Source organism: Phoca vitulina, unplaced genomic scaffold (assembly GCF_004348235.1).
Source record: "Phoca vitulina isolate PV1807 unplaced genomic scaffold, GSC_HSeal_1.0 scaffold8, whole genome shotgun sequence".
In the NCBI taxonomy this organism is placed as follows: Eukaryota; Metazoa; Chordata; class Mammalia; order Carnivora; family Phocidae; genus Phoca; species Phoca vitulina.
In genome coordinates this window covers 58,886,136-58,906,711 of record NW_022589711.1, presented here as the reverse complement: position 1 = coordinate 58,906,711, position 20,576 = coordinate 58,886,136, and the positions used below count along the sequence as shown (strand labels likewise).

The window sequence follows — 20,576 nt, the reverse complement described above, 5'->3', positions numbered from 1 at the left end:
TCACTGTGAGAGAAAGCACCGTGGTTAAAAGCTCGGACTGAGCCAGACTGCCTGGTTTCAAATCTTCCCCATTTTACAAGTTATTAAGTAGGTAGGTAGTAGGTACATGGCCGGGAAGTAGCAGAATTTAGATTAAAACCTAGGCTATCTGAGTACGTGGATTTGCCTCTAGGACAATTCCTCCCGGTGCCAAAATTCTTTTGGCTGCATGGCAGGAGTTTTGGGATTATTTCTTCCGTCCTTATTCTGAACTTTCCATGATTGACTTTTGTCTCTCCCTGGGAGTGGCTGATCTTTGTAAGGCAAATTTACTCGTACTAATTCCTTAGGATGTTTCAGTCCTTTTAGCCTAATAGGTATTCAGTTTAAATAGGCATTTCAATCACTTTATTTTCAAAGGCTGCATAAGTTGTATTTCTTTTCATATTTGTATCATGATTTATTTAGGCAGGACTGAGTCTTTAATAAATTTCGGTATTCTCAGCAACGCCCGCCCCCCCTCCCCCGCCAGCACTCAGTACTTAGTATGCACTCAATAAATGCTTGTTCAAAGAATGAATGAACTAAAGAACCGCGGAACAGAGACGCCGAGGGGGGTCGGTCTGGAAGTTCCAAAGTTCGGGAGGGGACAAGGGGGCGGGTAGTGACTGTCACATGACGAGGCGTGGCAAATCTTCTGTACTCCGCGGCGCCGGGCGCAGCTCCGCCCTCTGCGCCGGTCACGTGGGGGCGCCGGCTGCGCCTGCGGAGAAGCGGTGGCCGCCGAGCGGGATCTGTGCGGGGAGCCGGAAATGGTTGTGGACTACGTCTGTGCGGCTGCGTGGGGCTCGGCCGCGCGGACTGAAGGAGACTGAAGGTAAAGCCGCCATGTCCGGGCCCGACCCGGCCCCCCCACCCCCTCCCCCCGCATCCGCCGCCATCCGGGCCGGGACCGGCCACCCTGCGCAGCCGCCCCGGCGCCCTAGCCCCGCGGCCCAAGCCCGGGCCCCGGCCCGTCAGGGCCCGATCTCTGGCCCACGTGTGCCCGGCCTGGCCCGGCCTGGCTGCTGGGTGGGGGTGGGGGAGCGCGGGGCCGGAATATGCGGTCCCCGCGGGCTGGTAGGGTGCCGGGTTCGCCGGCCGCGAAGTGCCACCTCGGCCTGACCCGAGGGGGCCCCGCGGGCGCAGGCACCGCCGCTGCCGGCCCACCGCCCCCTCCCCCCTTTGCGGCCCGGCCGCCGGGAAGTGACACGTTGTTCTTTGGCACTGGCCGGCGCTGCGCAGGGAGGGCGCAGGGGAGGGAGGCGGCAGCGGCGGGCAGGGAGGAGCCCCCGGCCCCGCCCGCCCTCCGGGCCGACCCTCACTTGCTAGGAACCGGCTCCTCTTCGGCCGCCGCCCGCCTGGGCTTTTACAGCCCGACTCCCGCCCTTCCTGGCCTCCACTCCTGGGCGGCGGCAGGCCTCGCGTCTGGCCCCGTGAGGGTGCCCCCGCGGCCACCCGCAGCAGGCGTGCCTTGTGTGCCCCTGGGCCTGGCCCCGAACCCGGTGTCCCCAGGTGGGGGGTGGGGACACCACGGCCGAAGCTGCTAGCTCCGTTTGTGATCCGGGAGCCTGGTGCCAGCGAGACCTGGAATTTCCGGTCTGGTTGGTCTTGGGCCCCGCGGAGCCAGGTTGATACCCCTCACCTCCCAACCCCAGGCCCTCGGATGCCCAGAACCTGTAGGCCGCACCGTGGACTTATTCTTAACCGAGGGGGTGAGTGAGGGGGCTGTTTCAGCAGACCAGGGGGGTGGTTGGAGGTGATGCGGGTTTGACAACGTGTTGGTGGGGACGTAAGGTGGATCCTTCACCCCCTTCGCGCCTCCGGTACTTTGGTACTTCGGTGTGGGACCTAGCCCTTGCTTCAACCCCTCCCCCACTCCATTTGCCTTAGCTTGGGTCCCTTCCCCTTTCCGAGCTCCACTCTTTCCCAACAGGTGCTGGGGGGACCCTGATGTGGCACCAAATGAAATGAACAAAGCTCCACAGCCCACAGGCCCCCCACCTGCCCCATCCCCTGGACTCCCACAGGTAATTAGGGAGGAATTAGTAGAGACTGGGGTGGGGGTGGGAGAGATTAGGCAGCTGGTCAGGAACAGGTTCCAACCTCTGGATTTTCCCACCCCCATCTGTGTCAGGGCAAAGTGCAGCTTCCTGCTGCCAAATTGAGACAGGGCCCCTGGGCTGTTCCCAGGGGCTGTCATGGGGAAGAGGGGGCATGTGGACTGCTGAAGCTCTTGGCACAGGTCCGCTCCCCTTACTTTACCAGCTTAGGTTTCTGCCCCCCCCCCCCCGGGTTTCCCCTCTTGCTGAACTCTGGTCTCCCCCCTTCAGCCAGCGTTTCCCCCGGGGCAGACAGCGCCGGTGGTGTTCAGTACGCCACAAGCGACACAAATGAACACGCCTTCTCAGCCCCGCCAGGTGAGGGGCTGTGGGGAGGGGAGTAGGGGGCCTGGGTGGGAGCCATGGAAAGCTTCGGCCAGTTTGGGCCTAGGATGGAAACTATGGAGGCCGTGTACCTGCCCCAATTTCCTGACAGTTGCTCTGTGTTCTTTCATGCGGCTCTGCACTTTGTGCTGTTGATTACTTACGGTGGCTGGCCCCTTGGGGAGTATGGAGTCGGTGGGGGTGGCATTACTAGGGGTCCTGGTGCCTTGAGAATTGGGAGCAGTGCTTTGGGCCCTGCTGTCAACTCCTGTTTTCCTATTTCTTCCTTTTCCTGGGAAGTCGTGAGTGCTCCATTCCCCTTCCCTTCTTTCTCTTTGGACTATGGCAAGATAAACACTCCAGCTGGTTCTTGCCTTTCTCTGTTCTCTAAATTCTTCCTCACTAAGTGGGAGCATTTGTGTCCTACCTCCTTCATTTTTGTTTTCCTCCTCATCACCTTGGGGATAATTCTCTTCTTTCCTGTCCCCATGTGCTCTCAGGGAGGATTCAGGTCTCTGCAGGTAATACCCCTTTGCTGATCCTGGACCCTCTTGTGGTCTCACCCTTAACCTCCACCCTAGTCAAGGGCTAGACACAGGGACGGGTCTTCAGGGTGGGGGCATTGTTTGCTGTTGAGGTCCTCAGTCTCATGCCAACCGATGCATGTTAGAGGCTAGATCTTGGCAGAGTGCATATCTGAGAACTGGGAGACTGTTGCATGTTAGTGGTTAGCTCCTCTGTACCTTAGGGTGGAGCAATGCATGTTGGGGAGTATGTTGCCCACAAGGGCTTTACTTAGGCATGATGCATCTGGGTGTTAGGGAGCCTTTGCAGAGGGGTAGCCTGGTAGAGGTGACATGAGTATGCACGGCGGTGAGGGAGTAAATATTCATGGTGTGCAAAGCGCACACCTGAATGTGGAGGGTACGTGTGAGTACAAGAAGCTGCTTAACCATCAGTTGGTCAGGTGAGTTAGGATTGGCCCCCGTGCTGCAAAGCCCCCAGTATTTCTCTCCAGACTAGAGACATTGTGGAGTTGCCATTTTGCTGTCCATTTCCTCCCTTTCCCAACGCCAACTGCCTTCCTCCCTCTTGACAGCACTTCTACCCTAGCCGGGCCCAGCCCCCGAGCAGTGCAGCCACCCGAGTGCAGAGTGCAGCCCCCGCCCGCCCTGGCCCAGCTGCCCATGTCTACCCTGCTGGATCCCAAGTAATGATGATCCCTTCCCAGATCTCCTACTCAGCCTCCCAAGGGGCCTACTACATCCCTGGACAGGTGAGGTTGGAGGCTTGGGGGCTGGAAGCCATGGAACCTTCAACCCCACTCCTCCTCTCCCGTACCCTGACCCTCTAGTCGCATCTCTCTTGCAGAGGTGTGACTTCCCTTCTGGTCATTGCCCACAGTGGCTTGTTCTGTCTTGCCCTGCATTCTCTTTGTAGTCTGATATGGTACTCAAAGCTCCCTCAACTCCTCTCCCCTCCTCCTCCCCCTTCCCCACCAGGGGCGTTCCACATATGTTGTCCCGACACAGCAGTATCCTGTACAGCCAGGAGCCCCAGGCTTCTATCCGGGTGCAAGCCCTACAGAGTTTGGGACTTACGGTAAGCAGGGGAGGGTCAGGTGAGAGAGTCCCAGGGAGCATCTGAACTCGCCTACGAATTCCTAGACCCTTCCTAGGCTCATTCCTCGGTCTAGAAATGATAGGGTTAGTAGGTAGTAGGGATTGGTGCTTAATGTGAAACTGGTGTTGGGGGGGGCGGGTAAGGGCGCAGGGCAGAGCATTTTATCCTATTGGTGAGAGTTGGGAGTCCTCCCTGTGTCCAAGAATTTAGGATCAGGCACAAGTTTGAGGGCCTCTTAGTAAACATTCCCTGTGACACTTGTTCCATGGTTGGTGGGAGCCCATGTAACATGGATTTGGGAGGTTTTGTAGCTGTTTTTCATTTATATTCTAGGAAAGGATTAGTCTGTTCTTTATGGCAGTGGTTTCCAAAATTTTTTGATCATCAGGAAAAATTTTGAGTATGTACCTCTAATACATGTATGTTTTTGTTTGTTTATACGTATGCATCATTTAAACAACACACTTAATGTTGCTTGTCAAAAACAAGTGGAGATTATGGATGAGATTAAAGAACACATCCCATTTTGGAGACCATTGCTTTAAGGAATTAGTTTTTCCACATCCTGGGCCTGGTTCATAATGTTACTTTTTGTTTCCTTGCCCCTTAGCAAAGGGCTGGAGACTGGAACTGGACTCAGGTTGAGTGGAACAGGGTTGGCAAATCTGTTTTTCTCATTCCCAGCCAAAGACCTGATTCTGTTTCAGGTTAAGTAGTTGCTGTTCCCTCAGAATACATGTGTGTGTGTTGCTGGGTGTTGGGGGCATACATAATACCTTATAGGGTAGAAGAGAAACCAAAGTCCTGGTAGTGGGAGCTGGTATGTGGTGGGGAAGGAGTGCCTGTCTACGAGGTGTGTGTATGTCAGTGTCAGGAATTCTTGTAAATGCAGTTCAGACTGGTTCCCCAGCTTTGATAGACACCTAATTCCCTTGGGGAGGTGGGTGGGGCAGGGCAAGGGGCCGGCTGTGGGTGATGAGAGGTTCTGGGGATGGGAGGCGTTCAAGCAGGCATTTGTATATGGTTGGGCCCTGACGCTGCCACCATTCTTCCTTTCTGTGTCTCCTCCCCCCCCCCCCCCCAAGCTGGCGCCTACTACCCAGCCCAGGGTGTGCAGCAGTTTCCCACTGGTGTGGCCCCCGCCCCAGTTTTGATGAACCAGCCACCCCAGATTGCTCCCAAGAGGGAGCGGAAGACCGTGAGTAACAGCAAGGGGCTCTGGGACATCTGGGAAAGGGAGAATCAAGGTCAGGCGCGTTGTGGGTCAGGGAGCAGAAAGTTGAGGAAGGAGATCTTCAGCTGGGAGTGGTTAGAGAATGGAGATCTGTGAAGTGCTCAGGTTCTTTGTAAGGACTAAGACTTCAGTGTAGAAGTGGCTCATGGGAAGACTGAAGAGGCTAGTGCAGGAGTTCCTGAGAGACCCAGGTTCTGGGGGTCCATAAGATCTATGTATGGTTTAGGGTTTCTGGTGGCTGGTCTTGGAAATGGTTTGTTTTCTGTGGCCCCACCCCCCACCTCCCAGTCCTGGAAGCTCTTGAGGCCTCCGCCTCTGCTCAATCCTCAAGCCCTGGGCGTGGTGCCCAGAATAGGGTGCCAGGGCTGGGGAAGCCGCTGAGTCACCCTGGCTCCACCCACTGGATCTGGGCCCTGCCCCCAGAGATCAGGCAGACTAGCCACAAGTGAGCTGTATGGGTGCTAGGTGGGGGTCCTGGGCCCCATGGTGTGCAGCCAGGGACTTGGGGACTGCTGGTGGGGCAGGGCTGAGGGAGGGAGGGGCATTGTGATGTACGGGGCTGCTCTGTGAGGTCAGGGGTCTCTTAGGGGTGGGGGCCAGGGTAGGGAGTACAAGATGAGCTGGATGGGTTGACAGTAGAACTCATGGGGTTTCTGGCACCCACCCACCTGCTTCCCAGTGGGGGGTGGGGGGTTGGCCTGGAGTCTTAGAAGTGGGGCAGGGTGGAGAGGTGGGCTCCTCCTATTTCCCACTCATCCCGGAGCTTTCTTTCCCCAGATCCGAATTCGAGATCCAAACCAAGGAGGGAAGGATATCACGGAGGAGATCATGTCTGGGGCCCGCACCGCCTCCACACCCACCCCTCCCCAGGTATTGTCTGATCTTTGAGTGAGGCCCTGGCTAGGATGGCTGTTCTGACTGGGGTTCCCAAGTCCTTTGATCTTTTCTTTCAACGAAGGGATTTCTTTGTCTGCTTTCCTGGGTTTTTAGGCAGAGTTAAAGTAGAAATGGCTCTAATAGAGAAGGGTTGTGGGCCTCATCGGGGCAAACTTGGTAACCCTTTGTGTCCTGCAGACGGGAGGTGGTCTGGAGCCTCAAGCTAATGGGGAGACACCCCAGGTTGCTGTTGTTGTTCGGCCAGGTAGGTAAGCGGGTGGGGCAGAGCTTTTATGGGGAAAAGGAGTGTGACAATTTCACATGCTAAGGAGGTGGAGTAACTTGACCTGGGTGCCAGAGAAGAATGACCTTAGGTTTTAGGTAGTGGGATTTTGCGAGTGGAGCAGATGTTGGGTGAGAAGAGAAAAGGCTTAGGTGGGATAAGATGGCAGGGGTGGGTGTTAGGCTGGGAATGTCTTGGCTGGGAGGAGGACAAACAATAGCAGTGAAGACATGCCTCTAATTACTCGTCGTCTTTCCTTGTGGCGCAGATGACCGGTCCCAGGGAGCAATCATTGGGAGCCGACCGGGGCTGCCTGGCCCAGAACACAGCCCTTCAGAATCCCAGCCTTCATCACCTTGTCCGACCCCATCACCACCCCCAATCTTGGAACCGGGGTCTGAGCCTAATCTCGCAGTCCTCTCCATTCCTGGGGACACTGTGACAACGGGGATGATCCAAATGTCTGTAGAAGAATCCACCCCCATGCCCCGTGAAACTGGGGAGCCATATTGCCTCTCTCCAGAACCCACTCCCCTTGCTGAACCCATACTGGAAGTAGAAGTGACACTTAGCAAACCGATTCCAGAATCTGAGTTCTCTTCCAGTCCTCTCCAGGTTTCCACCCCCTCTGCATCTCACAAAGAGGAAATTCTTCCTGAACCGAATGGCATGGTCCCATCTGAGGATCTGGAACCAGAGGTGGAGTCGAGCCCAGAGCTTGCTCCTCTCCCTCCCCCAGCTTGTCCCTCCGAATCCCCCATGCCCATTGCTCCAACTGCCCAACCTGAGGAACTGCTCAACGGAGCCCCCTCGCCACCAGCTGTGGACTTAAGCCCAGTCAGTGAGCCAAGGGAGCAGGCCAAGGAGGTGACAGCGTCAGTGGCTTCCCACACCGTCCTCTCTGCCGCTCCAGCTGTGGCTCCTCCAGCTACTTCCCCAGCTCAGGAGGAGGAAATGGAGGAAGAGGAAGAAGAGGAAGAAGAAGGAGAAGCAGGAGACGCTGAGGGTCAGAAAGGAGGAGAGGAACTTCTCCCCCCAGAGAGCACCCCTGTTGCAGCCCACCTGTCTCAGAATTTGGAGGCAGCAGCCGCCACCCAAGGTGAGGTGTGGCTGGGTGGTGGAAGTGGGGCAGGCTGGAAGGTGTGGGGTTTTCTCTGTAGTGATGATCTCTCGTTTGTGCCACTGTGTCTGGGTCATAGAAGCCCTTTGATGGAACCTAAGAGAGAAAATTCCAAGATTAAGGAATTTTAAGTCTGGAGTGGGTGTGATGGAAAGAGGAAATACTGTAGAGTAGCTCCTTTTTTTTTTTTTTTTTTAATTTCCCCAGGGATTAGGGGTACTCCATAAGTTATTCCCATTTTTCTTACCCCCCAAATAGTGGCGGTGTCTGTGCCAAAGAAGAGACGGAAAATTAAGGAGCTCAATAAGAAGGAGGCTGTGGGAGATCTTCTAGATGCCTTCAAGGAGGTAAGGGAGCAGAAAGAGAGGGCAGAGTTTGGGTATGAACACTAATCATACTGCAACCAAAATGGAATGTCCTACGGTTACAGGTGAGCCCAGGAGTACCAGAAGTGGAGAATCAGCCTCCTGTGGGCACCAGTCCTGGTCTGGAGCCTGAGGGCAGCAGTGCACCCCCGAGGCCTGAGGAAGCAGACGAGACCTGGGACTCAAAGGAAGACAAAATTCACAATGCTGAGAACATCCAGCCTGGGGAACAGAAGTATGAGTATAAATCAGGTATGCTGGGGCGCCTGGGTGGCTCAGCTGGTTAAGCATCTGTCTTGGGTTTGGGTTATGATCCCAGGGTTCTGGGACCGAGCTGAGCGTCGGGCTCCCTGCTTAGTGGGGAGCCTGCTTCTTTCTTTCCCTCTGCCCCTCCCCTCACTCGTGTTCTCTCTCTCTTTCTGCTCGCTTGCTCTCTCAAATAAATAAGTAAATAAAATCTTAAAAAAAAAAACAAAACATATTCTGAAGGAAGGGTTGAGAAGGGTTGGGTATTCTTTCCAGGGCCCCAGGAAACAAAGGTATGATTGGTTCATCTCGTCTTCCTCGTAGATCAGTGGAAGCCTCTAAACCTTGAGGAGAAAAAGCGTTATGACCGTGAGTTCCTGCTTGGCTTTCAGTTCATCTTTGCCAGTATGCAGAAGCCGGAGGGATTGCCCCATATCAGCGATGTGGTGTTGGATAAGGTTGGTAGACTTGAGGGGGAGGGTCAGTTTGGGCTGGCTGGCTGGCTGGGGAGGAGCCTGAGGTCCTGAAAGAGTAGTCAGGAGCCATAGCTTATTTCTCATGCCTTCCCTGTCCTCTTTGCAGGCCAATAAAACACCACTGCGGTCACTGGACCCCACTAGACTTCAAGGCATCAATTGTGGTCCAGACTTCACTCCTTCCTTTGCCAACCTTGGCCGACCAGCCCTTAGCAACCGTGGGCCCCCAAGGGGTGGGCCAGGTGGGGAGCTGCCCCGAGGGCCGGTGAGTGGGACTGGCTAGGGGGACAGATGGTTGGGGGGGGTTGGGGAATGGCTCCCTTGTCTTGCTGCGGGGAGGGGTAGTCTGCCCTGGGGGTGTGTGGTAGCGGTGGCACAGTTGTGCTGACTCGCTCTGTGTCTTCACTCGGCCTCACCCCTTGCTTAGCAGGCTGGTCTGGGACCCCGGCGATCTCAACAGGGCCCCCGAAAGGAACCCCGCAAGATCATTGCCACAGTGTTAATGACTGAAGATATAAAGTTGAACAAAGCAGAGAAAGCCTGGAAACCCAGCAGCAAGCGGACGGCCGCTGATAAGGATCGAGGGGAGGAGGATGCTGATGGCAGCAAAACCCAGGTACCGGCCAGTGCTGCTTTTGCTGTTCTCAAGGTCTGCCCTCTGAGCCAGCTCTGCCCTCTTTGCTTCTGTCATCCTTATGACTAGTGGCTACTTGAGTCCCTACAATCTCTCCCATCACTCCCAGCAACCTCTTCTGAGAACCTCATTGGATTCTGAGTCTTCTCTGTCCCCTCTCCCAGGACCTGTTCCGCAGGGTGCGCTCCATCCTGAATAAGCTGACACCCCAGATGTTCCAGCAGCTGATGAAGCAGGTGACGCAGCTGGCCATTGACACCGAGGAACGCCTCAAAGGGGTCATTGATCTTATCTTCGAGAAGGCCATTTCAGAGCCCAACTTCTCTGTGGCCTATGCCAACATGTGCCGCTGCCTCATGGCGGTTAGTGTCCACTGCTACTGAACCTTGTGGTCTAATTTCCTCCTTCTCTCCCTAGGACTCCTTGAGTCCAGCTTCTTGGTTCTCTTCCAGCCTGTGCTGTTGATGGCAGCCAGGAGGTGGCAGAGTGGGGGCCAAGGGTCTTCCTGGGTTAGGTAGCTAAAGACCCTTGGAGGGCCTTCCCGCTTGGGACCAGCTTAAATGTGATGTTCTCTTTGACATACAGCTCAAAGTGCCCACTACGGAAAAGCCAACAGTGACTGTGAACTTCCGAAAACTGTTGTTGAATCGATGTCAGAAAGAGTTTGAAAAAGACAAAGATGATGATGAGGTTTTTGAGAAGAAGCAAAAAGAGATGGATGAAGCTGCTACGGTGAGAGAAAACCCACCAAGCCCGCTGTCCATCCACCCAGTTGCTGCTCGGCTATAGAATGGGGTGGGGGGAGGTAAAAGGGGGTTGGGGGTGATGGTGTTTTGGGGGTTTCTCTGCCTTAAGACAGGAATACTTGCTGCTAGGGTTAGGAATCCAGATAGTGGAGGAGAGAAGGGTTTTAGCCCAGTGTCTGGGTACCTTTTTGATGGATTTCTGCCATATAATTGCAGGCAGAGGAACGGGGACGCCTGAAGGAAGAGTTGGAAGAGGCTCGAGACATAGCCCGGCGGCGCTCTTTAGGGAATATCAAGTTTATTGGGGAGTTGTTCAAGCTGAAGATGTTAACAGAGGCGATAATGCATGACTGTGTGGTTAAACTACTTAAGAACCATGATGAAGAGTCCCTTGAATGCCTTTGTCGTCTGCTCACTACCATTGGCAAAGATCTGGACTTTGAAAAAGCCAAGGTAGGGGTCCTGGGATGTGGAATGGGACAGGCTGAAGTGCCTGGGGCCTCCTGTCCACGCACAAACTCCTTGTCGGGCTGTTGTGTGTGGGCCACCGAGCCACAGTGATGGAGCTGAGGGTCTGAGGAGGGGCCGGGCCTGCAGTTGGAGCTGGGGTGTTACAAGTTCCTGACCTGATCCCTTTGCTTCTTCCTAGCCCCGCATGGATCAGTATTTCAACCAGATGGAAAAAATCATTAAGGAAAAGAAGACTTCATCCCGAATCCGCTTTATGCTGCAGGATGTGCTGGATCTGCGACGGGTGTGTGTCCTCTCCTTCCCACTGCTGGTCGGCTGCCTGTACGCCATAGCCCCCAGTTCCCAGCATTGCTTTGTCTGGCCCTCTGATGTAATTACCTTGTGACTGGCCTTCTGTCCCTACAGAGCAATTGGGTGCCACGCCGTGGGGACCAGGGTCCCAAGACCATTGACCAGATCCACAAGGAGGCTGAGATGGAGGAGCACTGGGAACACGTAAAAGTGCAGCAGCTAATGGCCAAGGGCAGCGACAAGCGTCGGGGCGGCCCCCCAGGCCCACCCATTAGTGAGTCTGAGGCTCAGATTAAGGAGGGGGCAGGGTGAGGGGTTACGCTTTCCACTGATGACTTTTTGTTAGTGCCACGTGTCTGGGCCACTGAGACCACATGATGGAACTGAGGATCTGAGGAAGGGGGGCTGGGGGCGGCCCCAGGCAATAGCAGTGCTTGGAGGCACTCATTATTGCAATATGCTGTCTCTCCTCTTTGTCCCAGGCCGTGGCCTCCCACTTGTGGATGATGGTGGCTGGAACACAGTCCCCATCAGCAAGGGCAGTCGCCCTATCGACACCTCACGACTCACCAAGATCACGAAGGTAGTGGGTGGTGTATTGGAGGGAGTGGTGGTGGTCATGGGGAGGGTAAAGAGGGATCAAACAGGCAGTGAGCCTAGGTTAGGATCTTGGTCCCCTCACTTTCTGAAGTTGGAAAGGTGACGGCTGAATTTTTCCTCTTAGACTAACTGGTTAGATTGCTAGAGATGGGACTGCCAGCTGAAGGGGGTATATTCACATCTGTCTGGGCCAGTTGTTAGCAAACTCACATAGCAAATCTGGCCCATTCCTTGCTTCTCTATATTCCACAGCTAACAACTGGCCTTTACGGTTTTTTAACGGTTGAAAAAGATAAAGTGGATGATATTATGTAATATGAAATTATTCAAAATGTAAATTTCAGTGTCCTTGGTTTTATTATAACACAGCCATATTCATTGCCCTTAAGTATCGTCTGTGACTGCTTTTGTGCAACAGTGGCCGAGTGGAATAGTTGAAATAGAAACTGTATGGCCTGCAAAGCCTGAAGTATTTACTATTTGGTCTTTTACAGGAAAAGTTTGCCCGGCCCCTGGTCTAGGCCATTTGCTACTGTGTAGCAGTGGGCTTTGGCCAGATCAGACTCTTGACGTCTCCGTTCCCTTTCCTCCCTCAGCCTGGCTCCATTGATTCTAACAACCAGCTCTTTGCACCTGGAGGACGATTGAGCTGGGGCAAGGGCAGCAGTGGGGGCTCAGGAGCCAAGCCCTCCGATGCAGGTATGGAGGCCATTGTAAAGAGTTGGGTGGCTGTTTTTTCTTTCTTGAGGGCAGAGCCTTGTTTGTAGGGGAGGCTTTTGGTACCAAGTGGTTAGGTAATAACAGGAGGCCTATGCTCGGGACTAGGACTGAATGAACTGTGTTTGTGTTGGGAGTAGGACCAAGTGTCCTAAACCGGCAAGTAGGGGACAGAATGGGAGAATGTGGGAAGAGATTTTGATCTGGGCCTTCTGCCTCCCCAGCATCAGAAGCTGCTCGTCCAGCTACTAGTACCTTGAACCGCTTCTCAGCCCTCCAACAAGCAGTACCTACAGAAAGCACCGACAGCAGACGTGTGGTGCAGAGGTGAGGTTTCCTGGGTGTCTCTGTTCTTCACGCGGGGACTACTGTGATGGGCTTTGGGCGTTGCCATAGGAATCCTCACACCTGTAATCAGAGCCCCTAGCTAAATTGGAGCGCATTCCTGATGCCGGGAACTAGGCCCGATGGTCGCTCAGCATGTTGGATAGCTATATGAGAGAACACCTCGGTGGTACAGGTGAGAGGTGACATGCCTGTTTTTTTCTCTAGGAGTAGCTTGAGTCGGGAAAGAGGTGAGAAAGCTGGGGACCGGGGAGACCGCCTAGAGCGGAGTGAACGGGGAGGTGACCGTGGGGACCGGCTCGATCGCTCTCGGACACCTGCCACCAAGCGGAGCTTCAGTAAGGAAGTGGAAGAGCGGAGTAGAGAGCGGCCCTCCCAGCCTGAGGGACTGCGCAAGGCAGCTAGCCTCACAGAGGATCGGGACCGCGGACGGGATGCCGGTAAGGGGCTGGGAGAGGAAGGGAAAGGTGTGGGTTTGGGTCTAGCCAGTCTGCAATCTTCAGAGCTCCGGGCCTAGGAAAATTAGAACTGAAGAGTCTCCATGGGGTGCCTGGGTGGCTCAGTGGGTTAAGCGTCTGCCTTGGGCTCAGGTTAGGACGGAGCCCCACATTGGCCTCCCTGCTCAGCGGGGAGCCTGCTCCTCCCCCCCGCCGCCCCTCCTCTGCTCGTGCTCTATTTCTTGCTTTCTCTCTCTAGAATAAATAAAGTGTTAAAAAAAAAAAAAAAACTAAAGGGTGTTCAATCTGTCCTTCCCCTTCAGTGAAGCGAGAAGCCACCCTGCCCCCGGTGAGCCCCCCAAAGGCTGCGCTTTCTGAGGAAGAGCTGGAGAAGAAATCCAAGGCCATCATTGAGGAATACCTCCATCTCAATGACCTGAAGGTAGGCTCTGGGTGGGGTCTGAGCGACAGCAGAGCGGGCGGGACATGTGCTCACCGGCCTGGACCAAACGGTGACTGCCCTCTCCCTCCTTCCGCACCCCTGCAGGAGGCAGTGCAGTGCGTGCAGGAGCTGGCCTCACCCTCCCTGCTCTTCATCTTCGTGCGGCATGGCATTGAGTCAACACTGGAGCGCAGCACCATCGCTCGTGAGCATATGGGGCGGCTGCTGCACCAGCTGCTTTTGGCCGGGCACCTCTCCACTGCTCAGTACTACCAAGGGTATGCCTTCTGAGGGCCTTCTGCTTTTACAGACCCACAGAGTTTCCTCCTTTGTAGGACGCATGCAGCCTTGGATAAGAGTGTGGGTTCCTCAGCCATCCTGGTCAGCGTGACTTTTGGCAGGGCTAGGGTGTACCATGCAAGGACAAGAGTGTGGCCTTAGCTTGAGATAGTTGCCCCCTGTTTAGGAAGTGTTCTCGAGGGGGTCCGCAATTGATCCTTTAACAATGCCATGTTGCCCCAGAAGGAGAGTGGGGGTCCGGCTTACCTTTCCTAGAATGCCCTGACCTTTTTTTTTTTTAAGATTTATTTTTATTAGAGAGGAGAAAGAGAGGGAGAGGGAGAGAAAATCTTCAGGCAGACTCCCTGCTGAGTGTGGAGCCCAACATGGGGCTTGATACCAAGACTCCAAGGTCATGACCTGAGCCAGAATCAAGAGTCGGACGCTCAACTGACTGAGCCACCCAGGTTCCCCTAGAATGCCCTGACTTTGCATTCCATTTGCAGGCTGTATGAAATCTTAGAACTGGCGGAAGACATGGAAATTGACATCCCCCACGTGTGGCTCTACCTAGCAGAACTCGTAACGCCCATTCTGCAGGAAGGTGGGGTACCTATGGGGGAGCTGTTCAGGTAAGCCCCCTTTTGGGGATTCAGGGGAGGTAAAGACAAAGTTGGGGAGGGGAGGCATATATGGCAGGTGCAATGCCTGGGTTTAGGGAGGGATGGGGTAGTGTACTGAGAGGGCTTTGGAGGCTGTCAACACTCACTGTATTTTTCTTTCCTTGTAGGGAGATTACAAAACCTCTGAGACCCCTGGGCAAAGCTACTTCCCTGTTGCTGGAGATCCTGGGGCTTCTATGTAAAAGCATGGTAAGTAAGAGCCTTTTGGGGGTGATGTGTCAGGACTTCTCTTCCCACCATGCGGTTTGGGCTGGTTACGGTGACTCTGGTGCCTCATGGCCCTTTGGTGGGATGGGGTTAATGGTGATGGTGTGCTGTGTTGGTCCCTGGGAGAGGAAACGTCGAGGCTGGCACTCTCAGACCAGTTCCTGTCATGAGTTCTGGACAAGACTGGGGGAGAACAGCAATCTAAGACCCTAAGTCCTTGATTGATTGATTCATTCATTCAACTAGCATTTTTTTTTTTTTAAAACATTTACCAACCACATACTAGGCACTAGGAATACCACAGTGAATAAAACAGTTAGGAAACCAGCTGGAAGAGAAAAGTAAGAAATGACAGCTTAATAAACACAGTGTGAAGTAAAGCATGAAATAAAATAGTTGAAATGGAGTGTCTTGGGTACTGTGAGGTTGCAAAGGAGTGTCTCTTTGGTGATGTTCATGACAGAAAGCTTTCCCAGAAGGGCGCTGGAACTGCTTTGTGAAAGTTAAGTGGTGACTAGCAAATGTCACGGAGAGACGGGAAAGGCAAGTGGGTGGGGCACTCCGTGGTCGAGAGAGCTGGGAAGAGCACTTTAGGAGTTTAGCTGCCCCTGGGGCCTGGACAGATAGACTTGAGTGGAAAGGAATTGTTCTAAAAGCCTGTATTAGGGTAGTTTGTTTTAAAAAAGAAGGGGTGTATTGAACTATGTGTATTTCATTGAATCTGTGGTGCAGCAGGTTGTAGGACATGTTACTGCTACCCTGTTGATAAAAGACTTATGGTCATTTGTTTAAATGTAATGTATCAATTGTGAGATGAGACTCAGTGGTGTATTAGAATAAGCATCTTTAAAATTTGTGAACTACAGTAGTCTTATTAAGCGTCAATGTCATCATTCTGAATATCTGCTGCTATAAAGAGTAATGCCTTCAGAATCTCTTGTCTCCTCACAGAAAATGGGCTCAGACTGTTGTTTATGTGAGGATTTCTGATTTGCAGTGGGGGTTGTGGGGGTATATCTGCTTCTAAAATTTTCTGGACTTGGTAACCAAAAAGGCATATTTGTTAGAAGTTGTCCGCTCCCATGAGCATTTGTTTGCTTGGAATAATGAAAGACTAAGCTATTTTAGAAAAAGAATCGTAGAGGAGTGTGGAAGGCTAAGATGAGTTGTGTGGATTTGGTTTTTTACCTTTTTCAGTAAAGGTAATTCTGTGAAAGCTAATTGACCTCTTCTGTAGAGGCTCTTAGGCTATTCCCCCCGCCCCCCCCCCCATTTCCTAGCACTGTGGTAGATGATTTCTTGTGTCTTTGGGTGATTTTTTGGCTGATGTCTGTCCAGTACTAGCCTGTAGGCATGGAGAGACTGCCTATTTGGTACTTCTGTAACATCCTGAGCCCCTGGAGGGCACCTAGTGGCCTTTCAGTAAATATTTGTTGGGTGACATTTGTGGAGCTAGGTCTTGGAGGGAGAGAAAGTTGCTGAATTGGTCTTGCATTTTCCAGAGTCCCAAAAAGGTGGGGATGCTGTGGCGAGAGGCTGGACTCAGCTGGAAGGAATTTCTACCTGAAGGCCAGGATGTCAGTGCATTCGTCACTGAACAGGTTTGTGGCTGGAGTTAGGCTAATTCTAGCATTTGGGACTGGCCATTCTTCTTCCTCTTCCCTCAAAACACTCACGTGGTACACTTACCTCCTGACTGTGGGTCTTTTTGTAGAAGGTGGAGTATACCTTGGGCGAGGAGTCAGAAGCCCCGGGCCAAAGGATGCTCTCCTCCGAGGAGCTGAGCAGGCAGCTGGAGAAGCTGCTGAAGGAGGGCAGCAGTAACCAGCGGGTGTTTGACTGGATAGAGGTATGTTTCTCCTGGGTACTGGGGGAGAGGGATAAAGGAGAGGCAGTTCTTGGCGTGCGGGTAGGGGCATAGTTCAGAACTTAGGGGCCTTTTGTTTCTCTTCTGCACAGGCCAACCTGAGTGAGCAGCAGGTAGCATCCAACACACTAGTTCGAGCCCTCATGACAACTGTCTGCTATTCTGCAATTATTTGTAAGAGGAGCCAGGGAGATGGTGGGGCAAGGGTGGGCCCAGCAGACAAATGGAGGGAGGGAGGTTTTGGTCTTCGCCTCCTGGTTGTGGACCAGGCCGAGGGTGCATTAGTCCACTTAACTCTGTTTTCTTCCCTGTAGTTGAGACGCCCCTCCGAGTGGATGTCACGGTGCTGAAAGCGCGAGCGAAACTGCTACAGAAATACCTGTGTGATGAGCAGAAGGAGCTGCAGGCGCTCTACGCCCTCCAGGCCCTTGTAGTGACCTTAGAACAGCCTGCCAGTAAGAGCCAGGCTGCAGGGCGTGGGGGTGGGGGCGCTGCCAGAGAGCAGGGGCAGTCATGGAAAGGGTCTCAACCTAGGAGAGGGGGGTGGTCCCTGGAGAGCAGAACGCCCTGGTGGTTGATTTCTTCCCCCTGCATGGGTTTGTTTCCTGGCCTACAAATGGAAGGAGGTAAGACTCAGCCTTGAAGCTTAATTGGCTGCCATTTTGTACCCGGCCAGCTGTTCGATGCCAGGAGCACGGAGGTGAAAAACAGTAATGATTTCTAAGGACCCAGTGCACTTGTGGCCTGGCAGGGGGCTGAGAGACTTTTCTTTCCTTGCCTCATTTAATTCTCACAGCTGTTGTTTAAAGTATGTCCCTGTTATCCCCTTTACCATGTTGGGAGACTGAGGTTTAGGTTAGCATGCCTGAGATTGTGCATTCGGCAAATAGGTATGTGCCAGGGCACTGGGACATTGGCAGTGATTAAGTCAAGCACAGTTCTCGTGCTGGCATGGAGTCTTAACAGGTGATGAGTGGCGGAAGATGGGTCCTGCAGGGTGCTCTCTGGGGACACCTAGCGTAAGGGATGACGAGTGGGGAGTGGGAATTGACAAAACGGCAGCCCAATGACAAAGGGGAGGGGGGTCCTTGAAATGAAGGAATTGTGTGTAAAGGCAGGCCCTGCGGCAGAAGGGACTTGACTCAGGTAAAAGAAGTGCCCAGGGAAGGCCAGCGTGGGCGAGCATAGCAGCTAGTTGTGTGTGAGGCAAGATGGGGCTGGAGAGATGGACATGGGCCAGGTCCTGCAGGGCTGTCTAAGCCATGGGACGAGTTTTGGCCTTCAGCCTAAGGCCGGGAAAAAGCTTTGTGGAATTTTAGTTTTTAGATCATCCTGGCCATTAGTAGGAGGAGTGGTTTGGAGTGGGTTGAATGTGAACACGCAAGAGCAGCAAATTAGGAGCGGGTTGGGTTGCTGGCGGCTCGGGCTTGCTGGTAGCATTGGAGCTGGGGGCGGTGTGGTTGCAGTTATAACACTGGCATGGTGGGAGAGGTCATGAGAGAGGGGAAGTTACAGGCCTTCCAGCATGCTTTTTTAGCAGGCGAGGGGATGGCATGGTACCGTTTGCCCTGGGGGGGGTGTTGGGAAAACTGGATCAGGTTGAGGTTGGTCATAATGAGTTTGTGGTCCCTGGGCGGGGGTGATCAGCGATGTCAGGTAGACAGCTGGGTACGGGAATTCATTTAGAAAGGAAGAGGTCCGTGTTGGTGGCCGATCTGTGAGAAGCTGGCACAGCAACACATGCAAGTCACCAGAGGGTATGGGATTGCTTGAGGGAGAGTGGTGAGAGCCTGCGATAGAACGTTCAAGTGGAGCACCCACAGGTAGGGATCAGAGGAGGACAGGGCCCTGTGAACAAAGGACAAAGTAACTTTAGGAGAGGGAAGTGGTCTGTAATGTTAGATGCTACTTGAGAATTCCATAGGAGCAGACCTGAACATTTAGGGCCTTTGGAGTGTAAAAACACAGAGGCCACTCTGGCATATTTGGTAGAGCAGGGGGCAGTCTGGATCGGAAAGGACTGAGTAATACTTGACTGAGACAGGAAGAAAGGAAAACAGCAAGTGTAGACAGAATCTTTGAATTTAGTTAATCTCTTGTCCAAAGACAAAAATCTTTTGTTTGACTGTAGGAGATAGTGGTTGTAAAGGAGGCCTTTTGTGTTTAGATGGGAGAAACTTGGGCTTAAAAATAGAGGGCAGAGTGGATAATTGATTGTGTAGGGTCCCCAGGGTGGGTGTGCATGGAATTTGGAACACAAGTTTGGGATAAATGCTCTCCTGCTGTAGGATGGGTCTGGGGGGCGGTGGTTGTGGATTTGAGGGGGTGTGTACCCTGAGGAACATCCTGGCTTGCAGCTTCTCATAGATGGCTGTCAGCGTTTCATCTAGGCCTGGACTCCAGATCCGAGCGAGGCTTTATTTAGAAAACAATGAATTTGCTACTTGGCCTCCCTTTGCTTTTGGAAAGTTTGGCAGGGCAGTGTGGGGTATGGGATAGGTTGTGTTCAGGGCTTATAGGACAAGTGCTTGGGAAGGCTTAACTAGTAGTCAGGATGGGGAGAGAGAGGGTCCGAGCAAGGGGTGCCAGAGTTGAGCCTAAAGAAATTCAGTAGGAAGGTGACAAGAGAAAGGAAGTCCTGGCAAAGGATGCAGCACCTGTAAAAGTGTCAAGGCCAGAGAGGATGTGTATGTTCAGGAGATGTGTGGAAAATAAGAGGAAATTGGGATCCAGTTTGCTAGCATCTGTAATGGGGACCAGTGAATGTTCAGGTTATAAACCCTTGACTTTGGTGAGTGGTATATCTGGGACTTAACGTCATTCCTTAAATTGAGGAGTACCAATTCTGTGTATAGTTTTTCTCATTAAATATATCATGAGTGAAGCTGCTGAGGTGAAGCTTGGGCAGGTAAGGTTTTTCTGTGACTCATTACCATGCACCAGTCTCACGAAGAGGTTAACATCTTGTTAGAGACCCACCTAGTCACTCTGGAATGGTCAGACACACAAATACCAGGATGGTGGATCAGGCCCTTGTTTTAACAGTGGAGCTTGGGAGTGGAATGGGGTGGCTGTGGGCAGCACTCCTCTTAACTGCTATTGTCCTGCCTGCTTGCAGATCTGCTTCGGATGTTCTTTGACACGCTGTATGACGAGGATGTGGTGAAAGAGGATGCCTTCTACAGCTGGGAGAGTAGCAAGGACCCTGCTGAGCAACAGGGCAAGGGCGTGGCCCTTAAATCTGTCACAGCCTTCTTCAAGTGGCTTCGTGAGGCGGAGGAGGAGGAGTCTGACCACAACTGAGGGCGGGTGGGGCCAGGGACTTGGAGCCCCATGGACACTCAGATGGCCCGGCCAGCCGCCCGGACTGCAGGGGGGGGCGGCAGCAGCGGCGGCGGCAATGGGTGCCTGTAGTGCGATGTGTCTGAGCTAATAAAATGGCTGAAGAGGCAGGATGGCGTGGGGCTGCCTGGGGCCCCCCCTCCAGGATGCTGCCAGGTGTCCCTCTCCTCCCCCCTGGGGCACAGAGATATATTATATATAAAGTCTTGAAATTTGGTGTGTCTTGGTGGGGGGGCACCACCGCCTGCCCCTGGGGTCCTTTTTTATTTTCTGAAAATCACTCATGGGACTGCCGTCCTCGCTGCTGGGGGCATATGCCCCAGCCCCTGCACCACCCCTGCTGCTGCCTGGGCAGGGGGAAGGGGGGGGGCACGGTGCCTGTAATTATTAAACATGAATTCAATTAAGCTTACTGCCTCCCTGCTTTATGGCCTGCTCCCTCTAGAGAAGGGGTATGGATAGGTGGGCAGCCTCCTTTCCAGAGCCGGCACTCTAGCACTGTCCCCTGTAACCTGGCACCCCTCTTGCCTCTTCCCCTGTCCATGATTGTGGGGTCGGAGGGTCACTTTCCTGGGGGGTTGGACCTTTGAAACGGACATGGTGGGGTGCCCTGTTGGTTGTTAGGGGAGAAGAGACAAATAGCTGTGGGGTACTTCCAGAATTTGATGCAGACCCCTATGTGTGGAGGAGGCCCTGGGTTTCAAGCTGTTTATAGCCGGAGAAGTCCTTTATGGCTTCAAGGTCTCATCTGTAAAAGAGAGGAGGCTGGATGCAGGAGTCTGACCGTTCCCATGCGGCGTGCCTGGCATCCGGGGGCCCAGTGAGTTCCCGCCCACCCTTCGCCTTAA

The 20,576-nt window shown here is 53.5% G+C and overlaps 1 protein-coding gene and 3 non-coding genes across 12 annotated transcripts; all 4 read left to right on the top strand.

Annotated features, from left to right (window-relative positions):
- Positions 1 to 723: 723 nt before the first annotated feature.
- Positions 724 to 20,138, top strand: EIF4G1 (eukaryotic translation initiation factor 4 gamma 1). Of its 9 annotated transcripts, none has more exons than XM_032407025.1 (34): positions 724 to 856; positions 1,677 to 1,733; positions 1,955 to 2,048; positions 2,352 to 2,438; positions 2,945 to 2,965; positions 3,544 to 3,720; positions 3,947 to 4,046; positions 5,153 to 5,265; positions 6,079 to 6,171; positions 6,376 to 6,442; positions 6,729 to 7,559; positions 7,839 to 7,927; positions 8,011 to 8,197; positions 8,516 to 8,649; positions 8,774 to 8,932; positions 9,098 to 9,283; positions 9,466 to 9,663; positions 9,887 to 10,033; positions 10,264 to 10,500; positions 10,697 to 10,801; positions 10,924 to 11,083; positions 11,292 to 11,392; positions 12,006 to 12,108; positions 12,351 to 12,453; positions 12,679 to 12,911; positions 13,232 to 13,350; positions 13,456 to 13,628; positions 14,136 to 14,261; positions 14,420 to 14,501; positions 16,022 to 16,120; positions 16,234 to 16,368; positions 16,479 to 16,560; positions 16,701 to 16,841; positions 19,505 to 20,138. In XM_032407025.1, exons 3-34 carry the CDS (start codon positions 1,989 to 1,991, stop codon positions 19,687 to 19,689), a joined length of 4,833 nt encoding a protein of 1,610 aa, XP_032262916.1. In that variant the 5' UTR covers positions 724 to 856; positions 1,677 to 1,733; positions 1,955 to 1,988; the 3' UTR covers positions 19,690 to 20,138. The 9 variants fall into 9 exon arrangements, with proteins under 9 accessions (XP_032262916.1, XP_032262914.1, XP_032262918.1 ...); XM_032407023.1 differs by having other exon boundaries at positions 9,095 to 9,283; positions 19,505 to 20,135; XM_032407027.1 differs by lacking the exon at positions 2,945 to 2,965.
- On the top strand, positions 7,615 to 7,685 carry LOC116634195. The gene has a single exon (XR_004299900.1). It is a non-coding gene; the product is annotated as a small nucleolar RNA SNORD66 (small nucleolar RNA).
- On the top strand, positions 10,553 to 10,629 carry LOC116634194. Its single transcript, XR_004299899.1, has one exon. It is a non-coding gene; the product is annotated as a small nucleolar RNA SNORD66 (small nucleolar RNA).
- LOC116634193 lies at positions 11,133 to 11,208 on the top strand. Its single transcript, XR_004299898.1, has one exon. It is a non-coding gene; the product is annotated as a small nucleolar RNA SNORD66 (small nucleolar RNA).
- Positions 20,139 to 20,576: the final 438 nt, after the last annotated feature.